Here is a 24,683-nt window from a genome sequence, read left to right on the forward strand (position 1 = left end):
GTTCCTGTCCATAGAACAATTAAATTGTCAGCATATTGGTAGTGACATCCACATGGGTTCTTTCTGTAATCAGCATAAAAGTTCTCCCTTACCTTGCCATGAGTTACTTCTAGGTCTCCCATTTTCACAGATGTCTGAAATATGCTTTGTGTCTGGGATCCTTTCACTCCATGAATGAGATAATCCATTTGACCTGGAATAGGAAGGCTCATCTGTGACTGTTGTTAAGTTACCTTCTAATAATTATATATTGGTTTGATGAGTTAGAAACATTCACAGTTCCAGGGTTGGGTCACAAAACAAAGCCCAAAGGTCTGTCTGCACCAACAGAGTGCACTGTTTTATGGTAAAGCACTGCAGCTAAGTTTTGCTAGTACTGGCCATTCCTGCAGTGGTTCAGTGTGTCCACATTCACTAGCCTGGGTTCTGTAAACTGATCCCTTTTCAGGGTGACCACTCATAGCACTTCATCCAACTGTTGCTATCCCAGTGCACTGCAAGCTTCCTAAGGCATCTTTCTAGCTATCTATCTGTTCCTAGCTGTAGCATGCCCTTCCCCCATTCCCCAATCATTGATTCCATCCTGACTGAGGAATGCATGCTAAGGCCTCACACAACTGGAGGGAAACATGATGATGGAAGGTGGCTGGGAAGATTCCCCATTACATTTCTTCTCCTACCTCTAGCCCTGGAAGCCCAGGATCATCATGATGAGCACCAACGGACCTAGGTGGGGGTGCTCTAGGAGCTAAAGAGCTCATTCTCAGCTGAATAAATGGGCATGGGTTAGGGCTATCGATTGATCACAGTTAACTCGTGCGATTAACTAAAAAAAAATTAATCTCGATTATAAAGTTAAATCGCAGTTTTAATTACACTGTTAAACAATAAAATACCAATTGAAATTTATTAAATATTTTGGATGTTTTTCTACTTTTTCAAATATATTGATTTCAATAACAGCAGAGAATACAAAGTGTATATTATTTTTGATTACAAATGTTTGCACTGTAAAAATGATAAACAAAAAATAGTATTTTTCAATTCACCTCATACAAGTGCTGTAGTGTAATTTCTTTGTCCTAAAAGTGCAACCTACAAATGTAGATTTTTTTTGTTACATAACTGTTTTGTTTTTGAGTGCAATGTAAAACTTCAGAGCCTACAAGTCCACTCAGTCCTAATTCTTGTTCAGCCAATCGCTCAGACAAACAAGTTTGTTTACATTTACAGGAGATAATGCTGCCCTGTTATTTACAATGTCACCGGAAAGTGAGAACTGGCATTTGCATTGCACTTTTGTAGCCGGCATTGCAAGGTATTTACATGCCACATATACTAAACATTCATATGCTCTCACTTTCAGGTGATATTGTAAACAAGAAGCAGGCAGCATTATCTCCTGCAAATGTAAATAAGTTTGTTTGTCTGGGCGATTGGCTGAACAAGAAGTAGGACTGAGTGGACTTGCAGGCACTAAAATTTTACATCGTTTCATTTTTGAATGCAGGGTTTTTTGTAAATAAATCTACATTTGTAAGTTCAATTTTCATGATAAAGAGTTTGCAATACAGTACTTATATTAGGTGACTTGAAAAATATGATTTATTTTATGCAAATACTTGTAATAAAAAATAAATATAAAGCGAGCACTGTACACTTTGTATTCTGTGTTACAAATGAATTCAATGTATTTGAAAATGTAGAAAACATCTAAAATATTTAAATAAATGGTATTCTATTATTATTTAACACTGTGATTAATCGCATGATTAATCGTGATTATTTTTTTAATCACTTGACAGCCCTAACACGGATATCTTATTCTTTTTGTGAGCTGGAGATTGCAGTATGCACTTGCAGGCCAAAGTCATGGCAAAGTGGGGTCCATATACTCAGAACCTATATGATGAACTAATGTATTTCTTTCTTCTCATGTTTTCCTCTACGATCCAGATACGTGTTTGCTGAGGGCCAGTATCTACAGGGAGAAGACCCTTATAGAAGACTCCCTGCAGCACAGCTAGTTCTGCTTCCCACCTCCTTTGACACATGTGGCGGTGGCAACCAGGATGATTGTTAGGTCTACAAGAGGGGATGGAAGTAGACAAGTAGTACCTGGAGACTCATGGCAAGGTAAAACAGAGATTGTTTGTTTATTTACTTGGGAGAAGCTCAAGTGTATTTGTATATTTTAACTGTATATCTGAATATACTAATGTTCTTCCACCTCTTTTCTCCTTTGGAGGGCAAGAATCTGATGGAGACTGCTTAGGTAGTTCCCAGGAGCTCGGGTCACTCACAGGTCACCCTAAGGTATTTAATTTATTTATTTATCACACCAATATTTATTGATTCAAGCATATTTCCAGGATTAAATATCTTAAAACTGATACATTCTTGGATAATTTTTCTCCTACTAGTTTCTTTTACAGGTGCGACGGGTGGCCCCCACTTTTTACTGTGCTTCGAGTTCACTGTTTTATACTGGAGTGTTATTATAAAGTTAGTTGTTAATATTTTAATGACATGCTGAATTCTCTTCAACTAACCATTCATAGTGTTTTCCAGCATCAATGAGACCAAATGAGTAAAGCCTCGGCTGCTCTTTGGTCTGCCCAGAGATGTGGGTATCTGTGGACAGAGTGTCCTGAAGGCAATTTGCCTGATAGGTGGGTGTAACATCATGGGGACTGAACTGAAAGGATCAGTTAACACTGGGATCGTTTCAATGCCTTGTTTTCTGTCCACATTAGTCCTGCCGTAGTATGAAAGAGGCATTACCCAAACTTGCTCAACAGTGGTGCAACAGTACCTGAACTGTTGAAGTAGCAACATTCAATTTCTCTGGCATAAACAGACCTTAGCATTGTACAGTAAATACTAAACAAGTGAAAGCAACATGAAAGAAATGGAAGTATGAGACGAAACAAAGGCATATAATGAAGAGAAGAGTTACATAATGTTCAGTTAAAAAAGTTAAACCATTTTTTCATAACCGGAATGCAAACCTGCTCCACTGCTGAATACAAGACCTATGGAATCTTGCTTTCCCAGGATTTGGTTAGACCGAGAAACGATTTTGCAGCTGAAGACGTTGCATCATTTTAAGATTAACTTTCACTCCCTGGAAGTAAATTATTTATCCCCCCACAAATATAAAAGCTTTTAGCCAAAAAGGGGAGTGTGCTTAGTTAATTACATCTCAAGTACTGTTCCCTTGAAGGATACATTTGTCTTAGTCATGGATTTAAATGGGATACTTTCAAGGAAATGGAATGTGAGGCCTATATAGTATATACAGTTTCACATACTTGCTATGTTCAGCAACTTTAAATGGGCTAAAAATTGAGTGAATTTTATCAATTGCTCATTTATAAATTACTCAAAGGGAGAAGAAATAGGAAGTTTAAAAAAAAATTCAGTTCTCCTATGAGAAGGACTGCATTCCTATTACACACTGCTCCTTGTAAATCATTTTGAAGTGCCAGTTAAAAAGGAGTTTCATAATTAAAGTATCTGATTGCAAAATGATGGCAGAGCATGGTGAGTTTATCAACCACTAATGTACTGTGAACATTTTGCAATGAACTTGTCATTTTAAAATGATGTTGATGTCTTTCCTAAGCTATTGGCGCCACAACATATTAGCAAACTCTAAACAAATGAATAATGTATCTTTTTGGATTAGTACTTAACAATGGTACAATCTACTGCTCTGAGGGACTACTCAGAATAGTCAGCACAAGGTACCAGTGTTTGCAAGATCAAGTCCTAGATTAACACTTGATTCAAAGGTTTCAGAGTAGCAGCCGTGTTAGTCTGTATTCGCAAAAAAAAAAGGAGGACTTGTGGCACCTTAGAGACTAACCAATTTATTTGAGCATAAGCTTTCGTGAGATGCATCTGATGAAGTGAGCTGTAGCTCACAAGGGCTTATGCTCAAATAAATTGGTTAGTCTCTAAGGCACCACAAGTCCTCCTTTTCTTTTTACTTGATTGAAAGTTTAGTATATTAGTCTAGAAATAACGTTTAAATAAACTGTGAGCACCACACTCATTTCTGCAAGTCAGCAAGAATAAAAATATTTTTCACTACGTCTAAGTCGACTACAACTACAAGGAGTTACCAATGACATTTACAAATAAGGATACAAAAATAACATTCATATTAACTAGTTTATTTTTATAACTCTTATTGAAACATGACAGTATCTCTTTTCTTTGATTACTTGAACATGATATAAAATTCATAGGATTTTTTATTTATTGTTTTGTTTTTGAACCCTCCAAGAACACTATAGTCCTCTTGGAAAGCAATTTCCAAGCAGAGAGAGATGCTGAAAATTAGATTATACAAACCTTGGACAGCAATGTAAATTATACTTATTCTGCTTTGATTTTTAATAATCAACAGTTTGGGGCACTTTATGTAGGGGTGAAAAAAAATCAGTAATCAAAGAATAAAAGATGCCATTTTTAACATTCCACAAAGAAAGAAGAAGGACTCAAACCTGCTGCAAAACAATGAAATGTTCTGACTAATGGAATAATGGGTGATGGAACAGGTAGAAATCTGAAAATGCGACAGAAAAGCAGACCTCTTCTTAGAACTAGATGCTGAATTTGTGCTGACTCCAGGAGGCATGTCGCTATAAAAAGAGTCGGCCTCTCCAGGCTTTTTTACATAATCTCCCTGTGGTATTTGTCTAAAGCATAATAAACATTTTAAAGTTAGAAAACAAGACATGCACACATAAATATTAGTTTAGGAGAAAGAGGAAGAGATAACACTCTACAGGAGGAAACTGTTATACCACACACAATAAGAATATTAATAAACACCTCAGACTTGAAAGAGAAGTCCTTCATATTTTTGAGAATTCAGAAATGCAAGGTCAGAGGTTTAACTCAGAGAAACCTGCCTTTTAACTGAAAAAATCTGGCTGAGATTTTCAAAAGTCACGAGTTAGTTTTGGATGCCTCAGGTTTTGGATAATCAATTTCGGATGTCTTCAAGAGGCCTAGGTACAGGTGCTGCAGCCTACAAAGGATAGTCAGCAACTGGGCATATGGCTCTTCAGGGCAGAGACTAAAAGGAAGTAGAAGCTGGGTCAAAAGGGCGCTAAGGGAAAGGGTTGTGTGTTCTCCCTTCCTGGCTGGTTAACGCAGGGAAAGCTTCTGGGGAATTAATGCTCAGTGTTTTTCAGTCGCTTTGGTTTTTGTGTTTGAACCAAATGAATGAACAAACCCCAAAGAAAGAGTCTTAAAAGGGCTTGGAGCTTTATTTCCATTCCCTAGCTGGTGAAACTGCCAATCAGTCTGCATACTCATTCTCTGAAAATCAGGCCTCTTTAAGGTGTCTCCAATAAGGACACCCAAAATCGCTGTTTGAAAATCTTGACCTTCATCTCAAACAAGGTTCACTTTAAAGCCCTCTAGCACTCTAGAAGCATAAACTGCAAGTCCAGAATTGTATTTTTAAAGCAAATGTAGTGCTTGTGAAAGGGATTAGGTTGTTTGGTCAGACAGAGAATTAACTATGGCAACTCAGTTTTAGTAGGATTTACTCCTGGATCTCCAAGTGGGTTTAAAATGCACATTTTTTTCCCTCTGAAAGACAGATGACAACATGATGCTGACTTCCTTTAATTTGCACTGACTTCCACTTTGCTAAAGGTACTGGTTTGAAGGATTTCATCATCTGCTTGCTTGAATGACAGCTCCTAGTTTCGAGTTATCCTGTGGAGCTGCTGCAGCTTTACAGTTCACTGTGTCGGAAGTTTACACAAGGGGAATTTTGGACTACAGCATCAGAACTTATTTTTTTCTGAGCTCCTGTGTGCAGGCTGAGGTTTTTTTAAGTACAGTGTTACTTGGCTGCCGTATAGTAAAGTCACTATCTTGAAATATTCATCTGAGCACCTCACTTCAAATGTAAATCATTACTAGGGTGTTCCCTTTAGGCTTAAATTTTAACTTTTAATTCTTTTCCATTTTGTCAACAATCAGTCTCTGAGTAAATATTACTCATGAGATTGCTTGAAGAAGAAGAGTGACAGGAAAGACAAAGACAAGCTGCTAGCCCAGAAGTATTATAGGGTTTATTATATAATCTTTTCACCCTTTTAGATCATGCCTTCTGTTCTGTGTTCCTTCTGTCATTCATCCAAGACTTGTTTCTGTTCTGATTAAACAACCTTTTCAATTATCAGAGGGGCAGCCGTGTTAGTCTGGATCTGGAAAAGCGGCTAAGAATCCTGTGGCACCTTATAGACTAACAGACGTATTGGAGCATAAGCCTGCGTGGGTGAATACCCACTTCGTCAGATGCATGTATCATATTCACTCACGAAAGCTTATGCTCCAATTCGTCTGTTAGTCTATAAGGTGCCACAGGACTCTGAACCTTTTCAATGTTTGCAATTAGAAGCAAATTATTTGCAAAGAGATTAAAATATTCCTGTTTCTGAAGCACACCAATTTATCAAAATATATAATCACATCCCACTCATCCTTTTAGCCATGATTTGAGGAAAAAGTTCCAATTTATGAACAACCGATCCCACTTTTCCTCTGATAGTGAACTTATAACCATGGGTTATCACTGTCCTTTGCAGATAATTCTCGCAGGTCAAAAATGTCTCCCTAATTCAAATGGATAACTTGTCTGTTCCTTTAATCATTAGCAGAAGATGCCCAGTTCAATATATATATATTCACTATATCTGAAAATGTACAAAACTTCCCAAGGTGTTTGTTTCTGTTTGTCACCATTAATAAAAATGCTCATTAACCAGAAGGCTGACTTTCACTTTCACTTCAGTTTTCAGAAATATAGACTGTGTCCTCCTACAGAACTTGACTCTGTTAAGATTTCCTTCACTTCCAGATTTAAATTTCAAAAGCTCCTTATATGTTTAAAATATATAATCATACGCCAAAAGGCTCACAGACAGCAATCTTTTTGGTTCCTTTAATTCCATACTGAGTCTCACTTGTAGTCTCAATCTTCATACACCCCAGGAATATTTCAGAGGCAAACTTATTGTGATTTGTGGGTATCGCTATAGAGTTTAATGGTTCTGCAGTCTACTACTTAACAAATTGTCACTCTTTGATCAAACTAATGTTTTTTTCCATATCTTTGTGCATTTCAGGCTATCTCAGTCGATAGAACCATTGACATTTTACTCCTTTCAGTTTTTTACATTTGACTTGTTTCTGTTGCTTTGCTCCATCAAATAGTAATCCTTATGTAACACTGGCATGCAGACTGATGATTTGTTTTCATTTTGGATTAAGAGCTAACACTAACTAATTCCAATGAGGGCTTTCCAGTCGACCCTTTTGTATTTTTTTCATCTACTGAATCCTTGCTTATATATTTTCATAACTATTTCTTCAGATATCAGACTATAGGATTTCCTCTTCCTACATTAATGAGGTTTGGTTGCTAGGCATCACTGGCTGTTTCATCATTTCCAAAAAGTCTTCGCCTATACTAGTTTCCATCCTGAACCTTGGAATGGAAACTGCACACAGAATGTGTGTCCACATTTATAGCTTTCCATCTCACTTAATAAACTTCTTGGATGATGGAACCTACAAGTTCACCAAGAATATATTAAAATTGATATTTTAGATTCTCTCAATCCTCTCATGCTAATTTTGCACTGGTATAGGCTGGGTTTCTTTGATATTTTCAAGATTTAAGTTGCCCTATCCTCTGCCAATGTAGTTGTATCTCCAATCAAATGGCTTTAAGGCCAACTCATTCTGCACATAACAGATATGTAGGGAAAGAGTCAACATGGCTTTTGTACAGGGAAATCATGCCTCAACAGTCTATTAGAATTCTCTGAGGGAGTCAACAAGCATGTGGACAAGGGTCAATATAGCAAAATTGGACTTCCAGAAAGCCATTGACAGGGTCCCTCACCAAAGGCTCTGAAGCAAAGTAAGCAGTCGTGGGATAAGAGGAAAGTTCCTTGCATGAATCAGTAACTGGTTAAAAGATTAGAAACAAGGGTAGGAATAAATGATCAGGTTTCATAATAGAGAGAGGTAAATAGCATGGTCCCTCAAGGAGCTGTACTGGGATCTGTGCTGTTCAACATACTCATAAATGATCTGTGAAAGGGGGCGAACAGTGAGGTAGCAAAATTTGCAGATGATACAAAATTACTCAAGATAGTTAAGTCCAAAGCAGACTGCGAAGAGTTACAAAGGGATCTCACAAAACTGTTTGGGCACCAAAATGGCTGATAAAATTCAGTGTTGATAAATGCAAAGTAATGCACATTGGGAACATTATCCCAACCACACATACATTGAGTCTAAATTAGCTGTTACCACTCAAGAGAGATCTTGGAATCATTGTTGAAAGTTCTCTGAAAACATCCACTCAATGTGCAGCAGCAATTGTAAAAGCTAACAGAATACTAGGAACCATTAGAAAAGGGAAAGATAATAAAACAGAAAATATTGTAATGATGATGTACAAATCACTGATATGCCCTCACCTTGAATACTGCGTTTCAAAAAAGAAATATTAGAATGGAAGAGGTGCAGAGAAGGGCAAATGATTAGGGGTATGGAACAGCTTCCATATGCAGAGAGATTAAGAAGACTGTGACTGTTCATCTTAGAAAAGAGATGACTAAGGGATATGATAGAGATCCCTAAACTCGTGAATGGTGTGGAGAAAGTAAGTATTATTTACCCCTTCACATAATGGAAGAATGAGGGTTCATCTGATGAAATTAATAGGTGGCAGGTTTAAAACAAAAATAAGGACGTACTTCATGCAATGCACAGTCAACCTGTGGAACTTATGCCGGGGATGTTGTGAAGGCCAAAAGTATAACTGGGTTCAAAAAAGAAATAGCTAAGTTCATGAAGAATAGGTTCATTAATGGCTCTTAGCCAAGATGGTCAGGGATGCAATGCTATGCTCCACATGTTCCTAAACCTTCATGTGCTTGAAGCATCTGGCACTGGTCACTTTCAGAGACAGGATACTGGGCTAGATGGACCACTGGTCTGACCCAGTATGGTCTTTCTTATGTTCTTATGATAAGAGACTCCCACACACCAGTCTTCCATCATCCCTCTGCTGTACCGATACAGCTGCGCCGCTGCAGCGTGTCTAGTGAAGACGCTCTATGGCAATGGGAGAGAACGCTCCTATCGGCATAATAAAACTACCTCTGCAAGTGACAGAAGCTCTGTCAGCGGCAGAAGCTCTCCCACTGACATAGCACTGTGCACACTAGTGCATACGTCGGTGTAACTTATGTTGCTCAGAGGAGTGGTTTTTTTCACACCCCTGAGCAACGTAAGTTATGCCAACATAGACTGTAGTGTAGACATAGCCTAAACAAATCTGCATTTGGCAGGACCTTGCTGCTACACACCAAGCATTCTAAGTGAGAGAGAGAGAGAGAGAGAGAGAGAGTAATACAAAGGTAGAGGGCATGGAGTGCAAGTTCAGCAGGTGGCAGCAGCCGATATAGCAGTATCTTGGACCAAGACAGTGTAATAACTGCATTAAACAGGAGGGGACTGGTTGGTGGGGGAAGGCAGAAGAATAATCAGTGAGCAACTCTCTCTTTGGGTCTGATCTTCCACACTGAATCCTATTTGAGTTTGGCCTTTGATTTGAACGAGTGCAGGATCAGGCCCTTGCAGTTAGGGATAGGAGGGTAGCAGGGTAGGTTCAAGGAAGCACAGTTTGGGGGACGGAGTGGGTTCTTCCTGGAATCAACAGCTGGACCTTGGTTCGTGGGAAGAGTGATTCAATTAGTTTTACATTGCTTATCTGAATCAATGTGAATCTTTGAACAGATCAGCATTTGGTTTAGACAGTGGAGCAGATTGTGTCACATTTTTCCAAACTGGCTCATACATCCTCACTGCTGATTCTGAACTCATACTAGTTTTACACTGGTGTAACTCCAATGACTTCAATAGAGTTGCTCCTTCTTTATATCCGTGTGAACTAGTCCTGGAACTGTATTCTCATCTTGCTATATTCTTATACATATTAACCCATTTTTATCTAAATCCAATTTTATGGATCCTCCTTGTTCTGAAGTGCATTATCCTGAGTTCCAGGTTGTATATAAAACATAACTCAAATATAAACTTGCAGGATATATATGAGACTATTTGAGTTGTAACAGCAACATGGACTTTAACATCTATCTCTGTCATTGAAATTATTTTCTTCAAATTTATCTATGAATTTAATTTAACTAAAATGTATTTAATTTAAAGGTATAACTACAGGAATGAATTTGGTTTGGATAATTTAATGTACATCAGGTTCACATTACTGCTCACTCCTCTTGGACCTCAAGAACATTTTAATCTCTAAAAGCATATTTGGTTTTTGCTCTACTTTTATCTTTAATTATTTTTTTCTATATTTTCCTGTTCTTATTGGATGAAATACTGGCCCCACTTAAGTCAATGGGTGTTGTGCCATTGACCTCAATGGGGCCAGGATTTTAGCCATTGTGTTTTAAGTGTTCACAGCATTTTCAAATATTTCAGGTAAGTACTCCTTTATAAAATCATAAGATAATTTAAGGCAGTGGTTTCTGATCTTTTTTCATTTGCAGACCCCTAACATTTTCAAATGGAGGTGCGGAGCTCTTTGGAAATTTTCGACAAAGTCTTTTGACCCCTAGGACCTGCAGACCACAGGTTGAAAACCACTGATTTAAGGAAACATTGAAATATGACAATTCATTATCCATAGGTGCTCGCCACAAAATTCACATCATCACAAAAATGGAAAAAGACAGAAATAATCATCATTTAAAGCCTTCCTAAGGGATGTATTCACTTTACTTTTATCACATACCTCTGTCTCCGATAGTTTCTTTCCATAGAAAAGAAGAGAAAGAAATAAGAATGAATTACCAATGTGTATATATTAGGGAGAATGTGGCTGTATTCAACAGCATAAACAACAAGTAAATATAAAAGCAATGTAGGCCAAAGTGAAATTTTGATTCTTGATGATTCCTAAATAAATCACTTTTGGAAAAGAGAACAAATGTATTAGTTCAAAACAAATCTGTAGGTTTATATTCAGATTGGACTGTTAGCATCTCTAGGATATGCAGTGCAATGTTTTATCAGTATCTGAAACATGCTTATTAAGTCTGGGAACATTTGGAAACCTTAGTTCTGTTTTTCAATACATATTTCTGTATTACTAGGAAAATTCACTAAATTACTGCCTAATCATACCCCAAAACATGCATTAAGTTTTGAAGCTGTATTTCAAAGAGGGATTCAGATCTTCTGGTACTGCCAAAATCAGTGGGTGGTAATGCAAAAGTGGCTTAAAGCTGTCCTTTTATTAACCTAATCCTCATAGTATTCTATGCACGCCTTTCTCCTTGCACTGTACAAGAGCAGCTCTCAACTCCCCTAATTTACATGGCACAGGGACCTGAAATTATAAAAATAGCTGGAGTATGTTCATTGTAGCCAGGTTCTCATCCAAGAAAGGGCATAACCTCCTGGCATGTTCTTGCATTTAGATATAGGGCATTCCAAATACTTAAGTCAAGTATTTAATCATAGTGGCATCATAAGAACATAAGAATGGCCCTACTGGGTCAGACCAAAGGTCCATCTAGCCCAGTAACCGGTCTTCCAACAGTGGCCAGTGCCAGGTGCCCCAGAGGGAATGAACAGAACAGGTAATCATCAAGTGATCCATCCGCTGTCGCTCATTCCCAGCTTCTGGCAAACAGTGGGACTATACAGTATAACTAGGAACAGCACTGGCCCAATATTCTGAATCATTTCGGTATTATCCAAGTAATGGTATTTGAATAGTCGAGCTTGGTTTCCTTTGTCAATATTCCACATAAAGGGGGTTGTAGCCATTCCATTTAAATCCAAATGCTGCTGACTTTTTTCTAAAAGCAGATGCATTAAATCTTAACTTAATATCTGCAAAAACACTAAAATGTTTTGTTTACAGAAGAACTTCAGCACAGAAACAAAACTGAAAAAAAAGAACATTAATACTGAAAGAAATGGACGTGGCCATTTTGGCCCTGATTCAACAAAACACTTAGGGCCAGATCCTCAGATAATATAAACTGGATATCAGCTGAGAATCTGAAACTTAATCGTGTGCTTCAATCCCATCCCCATTCAACAAACCACTTAAGCACAAGCTCACATTTGGTATTAAGTTAATGGGAATTAAGCATGTCCTTAAACGTAAGCTTGTCCTTAAATGCTTTGCTTACACAGGGGTTATCTTTCTAAATTCCCTTGACCATTAATAGAGATCATTCAGTTTCTATTTGATCAGGCACCCTAAATTTGTATAATTTTTCAATATTCTTGCTTTATTACTTCATATTGTAAACAGCTATCCACTGAACATATATACGTATTTTCAAATTTATTAAAAATTGCACATTATACTTACTTGTAACCCCATCCAGTTATTCCTAAAACGAGAGCCAACACTAAAATGGTGCCAGCAATAGCCCCTACTATTATATTTGTACTAACAACACCTGGGGAAAAGTGAAAGACAAAAAACAAAATATACAGAAATTTAAAAATAAAAATATACAAAGCAGTTAAAGCACTGTTCTAGAGATTTGTTTGAGCAACTAGATCTGTGCTGAATAATTTAAAACAGTGCTAGAGTCCTGTAAATAGCATTAATATGTTTAACAAGGGACTTTTAAAATTAGAAGCCATTGAATTTTGACCATGTAAAAGAAAATGAATTGAATTAATTGATTTCCAAATCATGTTATAACTTCTGGGAGTAAATTAATCATAAAAAAAATTCAATTAAAAAATAATACAAAGCCACTAGAAACACCTGCAATGTCTATGGAACCATATGTATGAGTCTGTGTGAAAGTATAAGAACATTAATTCTGTGATTAAAACACGAATGTTCAGTCAAATTTGATCATTCAATGGGCTGAACATTCTTAGCTTTCTAAATTTAAATAGGGGGTATCTCATATAATGAAATAGGATCTGTAATAAGATAAAATATCTTTATATCTGTATTGGAGGGGCAGGACAAGAGGACAAAAAGACTTAGAAACTCATTTTAAAATGTTCAACTTAAATTAAAAATACAGACATGTTGATACTCTGTATAACATTTATACAATACGTTGAGGCTCTCTTTATTTGGTATAGAAGATTTCTTGTTCTCAGTTCAGAGATTAAGACTTTCTGTTTCTCATTATGATCATCGAGCTCAGTGCTTCCCTTTCCAAAAGGTGATGTCCAAATACAAACCTCCAAGTGCCATATAAAGATATAAAAGTTGTCCCATATGCATATTTCTTCAGTTATTTATAAGTAGTGCTTATAAATATGCTGTAAATATGTACAATGAAATCTACATTAAGTGATCTCTCAATGAACAAATAAAAAGTGGGGTGTGAAGGGAGAGTGTCTTTTGATAGAGGCAAATGATAAGTTTACTTTAAAAGCTGAAGGGAATCCTACATGAGATTTAATCATACTTATTATATGATGTCATACATTATTTTCATTATTTATATAATACTTAAAATATAAATACATAAAAAAAACAGACTTTCACTATACAAAGGAATATTTGTAGACAAAATATCTATCTGACTGTTACCCTTGACAGAGGGCTTGTTTACATGGGAAAGTTTTACCAGTTATACCAGTATAATTACACTGGTATAGTCAGACTACTATAATTCTCCTTGGGACACTCTCATTCTCAAGCAAGAATGCCTTTTTCAGTGTAGTTTATGTTGCTTAGGAAGGGGTTTAAGCTACACTGAAAAAGTCATTCTTCTTTCAGAATAAGAGTATCCACCTGGGCAGTTATACTGGTGGAGATATAAAGGTTTAAATTCACATTTCAGCTTTTACCAATATAACTGTCTTATGTAGACAAGCTCAGAGATGAAATAAAAAATGTGTTTACATAAATCACTTATTAAATCTGAAAGTGTACATTCTGTCACGTGTGCACATGTTATGCACAGATACTATATGTTTATATGATGTGCATGTATGCAACCAGAGGCCATGTTTTGAACATTTGGCCCTGGAGAATAAGACAAAAATATAAGCAGTGCTGCCTCTTTTATCTGATAATAGGGGGGGAGGGGGTGCGGGTACTGGTAAAATTCTGCTAATCTTAACCAGGAATAATTCCGTTTATTTTAATAGGTTCATTCACATGAGTGAGGCAAGCAAGATGCACCTGGATTCACTTCTAGAACCCACATGGCACTCTTATGAATTCTACAGCAGTCAAGTTTTGCAGATCCAGTTGTAGGATTGAGCCATTTTTAGACCATTTGTTTTGCTTTGTTTTTTTAAAGAAAGAGATCAGGCTATCTAGGACAGTGCTACTCAAAGTGGTGGTCCGCGGACCGGTGCTGGTCCGCGAGCCATCGGCTGCCAGTCTGCGCACACATTGGAAAAAAAAATTGCCGGTCCCCCACATCAGATAGCTTGAGAAGCACTGGTCTAGGATATTGCTATATGCTAAGTGAAGGAGTAGCTGATCTAGCTTTGCTTGCTGGACCTTCCCCCAAACCAAAGACTAGCCTCTACAATTTGTCATTTATTAAAGTATTACCACAAATATATGCATTACACACCTTTGCCTGCCATTTCTTTATCAAAAATTGAAGCATCTTTGTAAGCGGTGCTGCAGTCATCTCCTACCCAGAATCGATCACAGACACACTTGATTTCATTGCTGCAAACCTGCAGTTCAAAGCGTAACCCAGAATAAAAATCACAAAATGAAATTTTTTCTCCATTATTTAGAATATGAGTTAGGTAGAGATGTGTGGAACTGGTAAAAAATTGCCTGCAAAGTTCGGTACAATATTTTTGTTGTTTCATTTTGGGAGACTGTGCCCCTCAGATTTCAGTTTTCTTTTAAAATAGATTAAATTGATAATTTCACATCAAAAACTGAGTTTCAGCACAGTAGAAATAGGAGCTATCAAGGAGTATGTTATGGCTCCCTTGGGGCAGGGCAGGTTTGAGCAGTCTGGGGATCGCTTTAAACTATGACAGGGACCAAGGGACTCTATGCCATCTTGGAATAGCCAGAACTCAGGGCACTCCAGCAACTCCCGTCTCTAGCCCAGCACAGGAACCAAATACAGTAGCTGTGAACTGGCCAAGAACTCCCCACTCTGGGGGAATTCTCATCTGATAAGATCCAGCTGTTTTATGGACCTTTTGTGCAATACAAAGGGTCCAGAATATGACAGACAATCGAAACTGGACCTATATATTTTAAAGTTTCCCAGAGCATGGTATTAAGTCCTTTAAATTCATATGAGGAAAGATGAAGCAAGTTGGAAGAAGTGATGAAAATGAAGTAATTTATATAACTTTTGTAATAATAGTATGTACACTGACTGTAATAGATAGCTCAGACTGCCTTGACTCTGATGTACTCACCACCTTTATAATTGACACACAATCTTTAAAAGCGTATCTAGAAAATTAACTTGTATTAACTTGTAACAATTCAGGTTACTTTAATAAAAATTATTTACCTTGTAACATAAATGCATAAACTTGGAAGCATTCAATAAAGGCAGCAGAAATGTGAAAGTCAAGACTAAAAAACATGAAAACATACTCCATGTCCTGAACAAATTTTGTCATCTGTAGTGCCTGGGCAGATGCTGAAGTTGAAGGAATCAGTGGGGAGACATCTGCGCTCAAAACACATCATCTCTGGGCCACATGGTGTTCCATCCTCAACGTAGCCTAGGTCTGTCTCTTCATCTAGCTTAACATGTCCACCACTACAAAACAAACAAAGAGCCACAATAAATTTGTGCACTGCTTTCGACATAAGACTGTTCAATACACTGGATTCTTGGGTGGCACATTCATTTTTATTTGTGTCGTTTTAATGTGCAGAAACTAGGCAGAATCCATAAAAAATATTGGGGACGATATGGGCTTTTTTGTCAGCGGCCCTAATAAAAAACAAAGATACTATATTTCTACCGTAGACATGCTGCCCAAAAAAACCCTTTAAAATACTCAGATTAAACATACATAACTTCTGGAGGCTGATATTCTCTATTTAGCCATAGAATAAACGCAGGAAGCAGCAAGGCAAGCTTCCCCAAAATGGCATTATAATGTGCCTCAATCCAAATCTGGAAGGAGCACTGGCAGGGGTCAGACTGAAGTTCAATTTACATCAGTTTTTGTTTTGTTTTTAATGACAGCAGTTGCTTCTCACTTAGGAAGGAGTTTGCTGACATTTCCATAGCAGAGGAATTTGGAGGGCAATATCATCTCTGTTCTGTTTTATAGGGTTTTAAGAATTACCTGCAGTTGTAGGATTTCCCCAGCTGTATGACTGAAGATGTGATTTCACCATCAAGTTCTCCAAGTCTTGGGACATTAGAGATATTGGAACACAGAAGATAACCACATAGCACATCCCTGTTTTGAGGGGTTAAGTAGACATTCACTCAGAAAAAGAATCCAATAAAAATAGTTTACACTTATATAAAAAAAAAGTCTTTTGTTTTTTCACATGTGCTCGTAACTGGTACACAGCCCATCAGAATGGCAGACCACCACTTATTTCTCCCTCACTTACGTTAAGTGCTCAAGTCCAATATCACAGACAAAAGGGACCATAATTCTCTATGTTCCCATCCTCAAGAAAATTTTCTCTGCTTATCTGCCTTACGTATTTTCCTGTTATCTTTCTTTGCTATTGCAAATACCTCAGTGGCCAGACTCTTTGAGCCTGAGGTCTTGTCTACACATGAAAGTTTTATCATTTTAACTATACCAGTACAATCCCCCTAATGCGGATGCGGTTATCCTGGTATAAAACTGCTTATACTGATATAGCTATTCCCATACAGGAAGGGGAATAACCTAGACCACTATAATACATCTTTATACCAGTGTAACTGTGGGCTTGGCTATGCTTACATTTTATAGCGCTCTAACTTGCTGGCTCAGGGTGTGAAAAATCACCCCCCCTGAGTGCAGCAAGTCAGAGCACTTTAAAGCGGTAGTGTAAACAGGCTCCGAGCGCTGGGAGCCGCACTCCCAGTGCTGGGAACTATTCCCCTCGTGGAGGTGGATTACCAGGAGTGAGAGAGCTCTTCCCAGCGCTCACGGGCGACCACATTCGCACTTCAAAGCGCTGCCGCGGGAGCGCTCCCGTGACAGTGCTTTGAAATTTCCAGTGTAGCCATGCCCTGTGTCCACCTTAAGGGTTGTACCAGTATAACTATTTTGGTTTTAAAAAAATCACCTCCTACCTGAAATAGTTATACTGGTACAAGTCTGATTTTTCACTGTCTTGTATCTGAGCTGTCATTTACACCTAATTAGCACAGGTTTAAACAATTACCTAAAGTGCAAGGCAGTGGAGAATTACCTCATGAACTGGCATGCCAGCCCTTGAGCCTCACCTAAGGCTACACTAGGAAAAGAGGCTTTTTATAAAAGGATTTTAATTGTTGTTTCAAAATGTGTTAGCCCCCAGTGTATACAAGTTTCAGGCCTAGGCTCTCCATAGCAGCACTGATTTCTGCCAGAGACGTCCAGAATCTACGCATTTCTTCACAAACAAGACACAGCAGTATTTACTTTAAATATTTGTGAGAGCTGGTAAAAAAATGTATGATACTGTACACAAATCTTCCAATCGCCATTTTCTCTACTTGAGGATTTTATTTGTAGGAGAGAGGAATGTGGACTCAGACCCAAGCTTTCCCAAAGTTCTGGTGGTAGATGGATCCAAATTTCTGTTGTGAGATTATCTCTACTATGTACTGTCTCTCTGGCGTCCATGATTTGGGTCTTCATTTCAAAAACATTTATACTCCATACAGTGGATCTGATTCTCCACTGCCTTACACTTTGAGAAGTCATTTGTACCTATGCAAAGTGGGTACATAAGTTACAAAATCAGAATGGTGGCATTTGACACCAGGTTTTCACAGATGTAAATGACTTCTCAAAGTGCCAGGCCGTGGAGAATCAGGCCCAGCTTTGCATTTAGGGTCTGACTACACTGCAGCTGGGAGGTGTGATTTCCAGAGTGGGTACACAGATTCATGCCAGCTCGGTTCAAGCTAGCACATTAAAAATAGCAGCCTGGACATTGCAGTACACGCAGCAGCTTGGGCGAGCCACCCCAACTCAGACCCAGGTGATTGGGCAGGCTTGGACTCAGGCAGCTAGCCCAAGCTGCCACTGGTGCTGCTATGTCCACACTGCAATCTTTAGTGTGCTAGTGCGAATGTATACCCACAATGGGGATCACAACTCCCAGCTGCACTGCAGACATACTCTTCGAGCAAAGCGAAGGAGTGATATGTACTGCCTTTCAGACCCTTGGAGCAATGAGGAGGCAGGTAGTGACTTTAAGCCACCTTAACACCTCCTGGATTCTGGGTTGCTGTGATGGCCAAAGTGGCCCTGGCATAAATTTGGCTGATCTGAGAGCTGTTCTGATACAGAATCCCCCTCCGCCTTCTACTGGACTGCTCCACAGTCTGTTGCAGATGACAATCCATGAAGCTGGTGCAGACTATGGGGACTTTCCTCCAACCCTTGGCCCCATTCCTGACACCCTAAACTGGGGCTTGAGTTGTAGGTGGTCCTTAGAAGACGGCTGTCTTCTTTCAGTTCCTGTGCCAGGAGAATTCTCCCCCAGCCAGATCCAGGGCTTTTAGACTCTGTTTATGACAGGTGAAGGGTTGGACCGGGGCAAGAATCTCACACAAGCTGCTTTCCAGAGTAGATGAACTTACTGTTTGTTGCACTGTATCCAAGTGTCCTTGCCCCTTCCACAGTTACCTTTCTCAGTCCCTTCAATATTCAATTTCTCATAGCAGTATCTGTCAGCAGCTGTCACTTCTAAAAACAGAAACAATTTTCTTCTAATAAGAATATGCACATTTTTAAAAGCCTGATGCAAATTTGATGTTAGAAATCAGGTTGTAGATCAAATAAATCAAAAATTATCTTCTACTTTATTCCAGGGATACTGGCTCTAATTATCTCTCCAAGGATTTCTTTATTCCAGACCTTGTTTACAAGTAAAGACCAGTTTTCAAGGAAAAATGTTTTTGATTATGGCCAGTTTGAGGCTCTAAAGTGTTTGGGGGAAAATCTTGAGTTATAACAGCACTAGATTATAAAACCAAATACTTGCCAGGAACCCTGGATCTCTCTACTTATCTTAAATGAGGGAAGAATCAGTTCAGACAATAATAACACCAAAACCTTAGCTTAAGACTCAAATCTAGTTTTTAAAAAATTACAGCTAATTTCTCATCCTTTCCTCCATTATTTTTCCTTTTAATATATTTCCAGGTTCTATCAGGGACCAGTAGCATAAGTGCCTGAAATACAACACAAGCTAATCTCCTTTGTTCTGTCTCAAGCAGTACGAGGTACTAGATAGCTTATGACATGGCTGCTCTCATGAGACTTCCAGCCCAATTATTCAGACTCAACACGTTCTTTGGATAAGCTTTATAAAAACATCTGAACTTTCCGAGTAAGAATCTAAAACAAACGTAAACTCTGAACTCATGGTTTGCCCATAACAATTTATATTGTTTTTCTTCATCTCCAAAGAAAGCTGAAGCTCTGGCAGAAATCGTTTAGCTTCTGCCAGTACCAAGAGTGACAGAGTCAATGCTGAACTAGCTGAGACAGTCAATGCGAAAGCACCCTCCATTTGTTCTAGAACAGCAAGCTAGGAGATAAGAGCAGGGTGAATATCTTTGACCAAGACATAGTAGGCACAGCAAGTGCTGGTCTGTGACTGACCTGCTGCTGAAGACATTTCCCACAACATTTATTATAATTAGTAGTAGTAGTATTGGTTTTGCAGTAGTGCCTAGAAGTGCCTCATGAACCAGGACCCTGTTGTGCTAGGTGCTGTACAAACACCTAACACATAGACAGTCCCTGCCCCAAAGAGCTAACAGTCTAAGGCTATGTCTATACTACCACTTATGTCGGAAAAACTTACGTTGCTCAAGGGTATGAAAAAACCACACCATAAGCAACATAAGTTACACAGATAGAAGTGCCAGTGTAGACAGCGCTATGTCGGCAGGAGAGCTTCTCCTGCTGACATAGCTACTACTGCTCGTTGGGGGTGGTTTAATTATGTTGACGGGAGAGCTCTCTCCCATCAGCATAAAGCAGCTACACAAGAGATGTTACAGCAGCGCAGCTGCATCGGTACAGCTGTGCTGCTCTAAGCTCTCTAGTGTAAACGTAGCCTCAGTCGAATCTTATTTTCTACACATTGTTGTGTTCAACACACAAAGTTGCATCAGTTTAACTAAATGTGTGATTTTAAATAAATTTTGTTAAACTGGTGGGTGCAGCTCTGTGTGCGGAGACTCTTCTATTGGTATTTCAGGTGCCAGGTTTAAACCCACACAAAATTCCACACATTTAAATAAACTGATATGCACTAAATCAGACAAGAACAAAGACCTCTGGCAACCATTTATTTTTTCTAGCCATGGTTTCAAACATGTTTCTAACTGCTAACTAAATAAAGTACACCAATCAGTGTGAAGAAACTGATCACCATGGCAACCTAGGGAGGTCCTGGGCTTGTTCTAAGCTCCAAGGGCCAACAGGGACCGGGAGCACAGCAGAAGCAATTGCTCAGTCCCTTGAGAGAAGAAATTCTTGAGTGACCTTCTCTGACTAATGCATGGATCACCAGTGATGGTCTTTGAAGAGTCTCAAGCCAAGCACTCTGTTGGCTGGAGACGTGGTTGCTATGCTGAAGGGTCTTCAATAGCCAGGGACAGAAGTAAAGTGAGGGAATGAAGATAGAGGATCACAGAGCAACTGCCCACTCCTTTTCATAAAAAAGTAAAGAATTATACTAAAAGTGAGTCTAGGCAAAAAAACAAGAACTAAAGGGCAAAGTTTGCAAGTTTCCTCTTTTACATATGGAACCGGTCTCATGTTGAGTACATATCATGGCACACAGTCCCAGCTAAATTCTGACTGATTTTAATGATTCCAGGTAGGTGTATGTCTGCAAGATATTTGAATTTTTAGAGCTATAGCAATGAAAGTCAACTTAGAAACAATAACGTTTACTTACTTTCACCCCAGATGTATTTACACTGCCGATCCCTGGTTTTACATCTTCCTCCAAAACAAATACCCTAAAGACATTGAAGAGACACAAAACAACGTTTTTTCACATTTTCACAGCTGGGTCAAATACACTTTCAAATCAGGTAAATTACTGTTATTCAGTTTATTTTGCATGTAATGGAAAGACTAATTAACAGGTAATGTGGTTCTACTTTCTAACTGAAAATATTTTGTGAGCCTAGATCCAAATCTCTTTGAAGTTAGTGGAAAGACTCTTACTGACTTCAAAGGATCTCAGATCAGAACCTATAGGAATATGTTTTCCCATCTATAAAAATAATAAAAATATAAATCCAAATTATAATTACCTGTTTGTTATCACATGAATACCCATCCATTTTGTGACTATTGGGAGAACACTATAGAAAGAGAAAACAAGCACTTGATAATCCAGACAGTGAGCGGGCTATAAAAACAATTTATAAATCTAAGGCAATTAGTGGCACTTCAAAATTTCTTTCACTATCACTTTTCCCCTTAAACTTAAAGTAATTTATGTACAACATTTAAACAACTTACGATACTACTGCAATAACTCTCATACTGACTGAGATTGTGCATGTGTTGCACTTGTTCACTTTTTGTGAAAGAATTTTAAAATATTACCTGGCTGGAGTTTCCTGTGCAGTTTTCTGGAATATCACAATCGTTTACCGCATCTCGGCACACAACCCCTTTCGATTCAAACTAAAACAAATTTGAAAAATTGCTTTCTTAGTATCTCTATAACCAGCTTTTTCATGCAATAATCATTTCAACAGTTTTAACCAGAATCAAAGGAAGGGAAATTTTCAACTTTGGGAAGCTGTTTTGACTCAGTTTAGATTCCACGCATGTCACCAGGATTAAGAAAACCATCACCTTATATTTTCAGTTACAAGTGTAAGGGCCAAATTTTGCTCTCACTTCTATTAATCTACCTAAGATACTTGCATGTCTCCCATCACTGTAGTACCTGAGGATCTCACAGTCTTTAATGTTTATCCTCACAACACCCCTATGAGGTAGAAAAATGCTTTTACCTCCATTTTACAGAGAGGGAACTGAGGCACAGTGAGACTAATGACTTGTCCAAAGTAACACAGGATGTCTGTGGAGGAAGGGAATTGAAACTGAGCCTCCTGAGCCTGAAGCTAGCACCTAACTACCGGATCACGCTTCTTTTCTTTTATAATTTTCACTTCTGCCAGCACAGCTACCCCAGGTCATTAGTAAGAGATCATTGGGTCACTTACATCTATGTAACTCCATTATAACAGTGTAAATCAGGGTAGAAATTGGCCATAAACATTGTTGGATTCCACATCATTTTATACCCACTTCTAAAGTATCCATACATTTAAGGATGAGAAAGTTAGTAATGACAGAATGTATGGTGTTTAATTTCTGAATAAACATGTTATACCATTGCCAAAAGCCTCATGACCTGATGAAATGGCAAAATATCCCACAAGTGGGGACTGTCAGTGCTGTGCACCCTGTTTGCCAATGAAGCATCACTACTTCCTTCTCAGTCGCATCACCAGTTACGGACATGCGTCAGGTCCACTTCAGAGCCCTCAGTTTTTCCTGACTGGGTCTGTTAATCCGCACACCCCAGTTCACTTTTTTCATTTGTGCTCTCTTTCTGTGCACAGATTTTGTATAAGATTTGACATGCTAGTGTTCTAGGTCCTCAGCTGGTGTAATCAGTGTAGCTTCATTGACTTTAGTAGAGCTAAATTGATTAACATCAGTGGAAACTTTTTTCTGACACCTGGCTTAGTTTTTTTCTCCCCTGCCAGCTGTGGAAAAAAATAGGTAAGACAGACAGATAGGGTAACATTTTCAAAAAGTGCCTCAGTGATTTAGGAGCCTAAGGGCTTGTGTACACATGCAGTTGTTCCTGATTAACTCCACATGTGGACACACTTATTCCAGAATAAGAGTGCCTGTTACAGGGTGACTGGCCCTTTCAAAGGGAGTGAGGACCAGTGCATCGGTGACCTGCTGCTCAATTAGGCTTAAGGGAAGGCAACTGGGCCTGATAATGGGCACCTCTGACAGGAAACAGGGAGGAGAAAAGAAAGATCCTGAGCCTGGTAAGAGAAACCCAGGTCCTGGGCTAGACAAGAAGTTGGTCTCCAGAAAAGATCCCTGATAAGGCACTATCTGGGGAAGGGTGGCACGATTCATAATATGCTTAGAGACGCTTGTCTCCTGAGGGAGAGCCTGAAGAGATATCACCTGGCAAGGGGCTGGCAGGATGTTTAACCATTGAGCACTGTGGTTGAAGAAGAGGAGCCCCTAGGAATGGGTGAACTGGAAGAATTGCAAAGAGAAGGAAAAATAGCTGGTTTTGGACAATAGGGTTTTAGAACAAGGTGAATCCTCCTGTTTGTGGATGTGGGGGTGACAGTGTTAAGGTGACATTGTACCAATAAAGAAGTCCAGGTTGGGCATAAACACAGATAATCCTAGTGTACTTATTATATGGAAGCCCTAACTTGTGGGGAAACTGAGGCAAGGGTGCTACAGAGTCACACTTGGCCAGCAGGGGGTGCTATAGGGCAGGCATACTCTTTTACATTGCCTTGTTCCTGTTTAGTTTAACCCACTTTCACAACTCTATTTGGAAGACAGACCTTAGTTCCATTTTCTAAAGTGATTTAGGCATTTGGGAGCCTAAGTCTTACTGAAAGTCAATGGGACTTGGCTGCTAAGTCATTTAGGTGCTTTTGAAAATTTTACTCATAGACATCTTCTGGGTTTTTTAAAATTGCATTTTAAAAAAAATGTGCTTAGAAAAATGAGGCCTGTTACAGCATAATTTGCACCTTTTTTGCATTTAATGATGAGTCCAAAGTCAAGGCAGAATGTGGCACTGAGCTGTTACTAACATTTCTCCTATAGGAGTCAGACACATCAATGCACATTGATTAAGATGATAATATCATATATAAGTACACTGCATAGATAACATTATTATTTATTGGATGAGCAGTGTCCTTTATTAGAACAGTGTCCTCAGCTTGAAGACAAAAGGTGAAAATCAGAAGTGTGTTTAGCTGGACTCCCTCATGAACAGACACTTGACCTACTTCTGCCTATTGATTGATTGATGAGTCTAAGGCTGTCTACATTAAACCTCTACAGTAGCACAGCTGTATCTCTGTAGTGCTTCAGTGCAGACACTCACTAAAGTGATGGGAGGGGTTCTTAATCCACCTTCTTGAGAGGCAGTAACTAGGTTGACGGAAGAAGCCTGAGAGCTGTCTACATCAGGGGGTAGGCCAGCTTAACTACATTGCCTGGGGGGGGGGGGCGGGGGTTTCACTCCCCTGAGTGACATAGCTGGGACGACCTGACTTTTTAGAACAGACCAGGCGTTAGGGGAGTTTAAGCTTGTGTAACTTACATAGAGCCTGATCCAAAGCTCAATAAATTAAATAAAAAGACTTGCATTGTATTAAATGGGC

The 24,683-nt window shown here is 38.7% G+C and overlaps 1 protein-coding gene across 19 annotated transcripts in view; it reads right to left on the minus strand.

Annotated features, from left to right (window-relative positions):
- The window catches only part of ADAM22 (ADAM metallopeptidase domain 22), a 210,642-nt gene that overhangs the window by 36,628 nt on the left and 149,331 nt on the right, over positions 1 to 24,683 (minus strand). For 12 of the 19 annotated variants that reach the window (XR_006289054.1, XM_043541248.1, XM_043541253.1 and 9 more), the window contains exons 18-28: positions 21,832 to 21,912; positions 21,534 to 21,584; positions 21,170 to 21,233; positions 18,834 to 18,939; positions 16,378 to 16,494; positions 15,671 to 15,839; positions 14,667 to 14,775; positions 12,470 to 12,560; positions 10,874 to 10,891; positions 4,515 to 4,709; positions 93 to 193 (exon numbers count right to left, since the gene is read on the minus strand). Coding sequence is in view for 18 of the 19 variants with exons in the window: in XM_043541248.1 (XP_043397183.1) it covers positions 93 to 193; positions 4,515 to 4,709; positions 10,874 to 10,891; positions 12,470 to 12,560; positions 14,667 to 14,775; positions 15,671 to 15,839; positions 16,378 to 16,494; positions 18,834 to 18,939; positions 21,170 to 21,233; positions 21,534 to 21,584; positions 21,832 to 21,912 (1,102 nt within the window). In the remaining variant the exon portion in view is untranslated. The remainder of the gene's footprint in view (positions 1 to 92; positions 194 to 4,514; positions 4,710 to 10,873; positions 10,892 to 12,469; positions 12,561 to 14,666; positions 14,776 to 15,670; positions 15,840 to 16,377; positions 16,495 to 18,833; positions 18,940 to 21,169; positions 21,234 to 21,533; positions 21,585 to 21,831; positions 21,913 to 24,683) is intronic. The other 7 variants (XM_043541246.1, XM_043541251.1, XM_043541254.1 and 4 more) reach the window with 2 other exon arrangements.

Source organism: Chelonia mydas, chromosome 2 (assembly GCF_015237465.2).
Source record: "Chelonia mydas isolate rCheMyd1 chromosome 2, rCheMyd1.pri.v2, whole genome shotgun sequence".
Classification (NCBI taxonomy): domain Eukaryota; kingdom Metazoa; phylum Chordata; order Testudines; family Cheloniidae; genus Chelonia; species Chelonia mydas.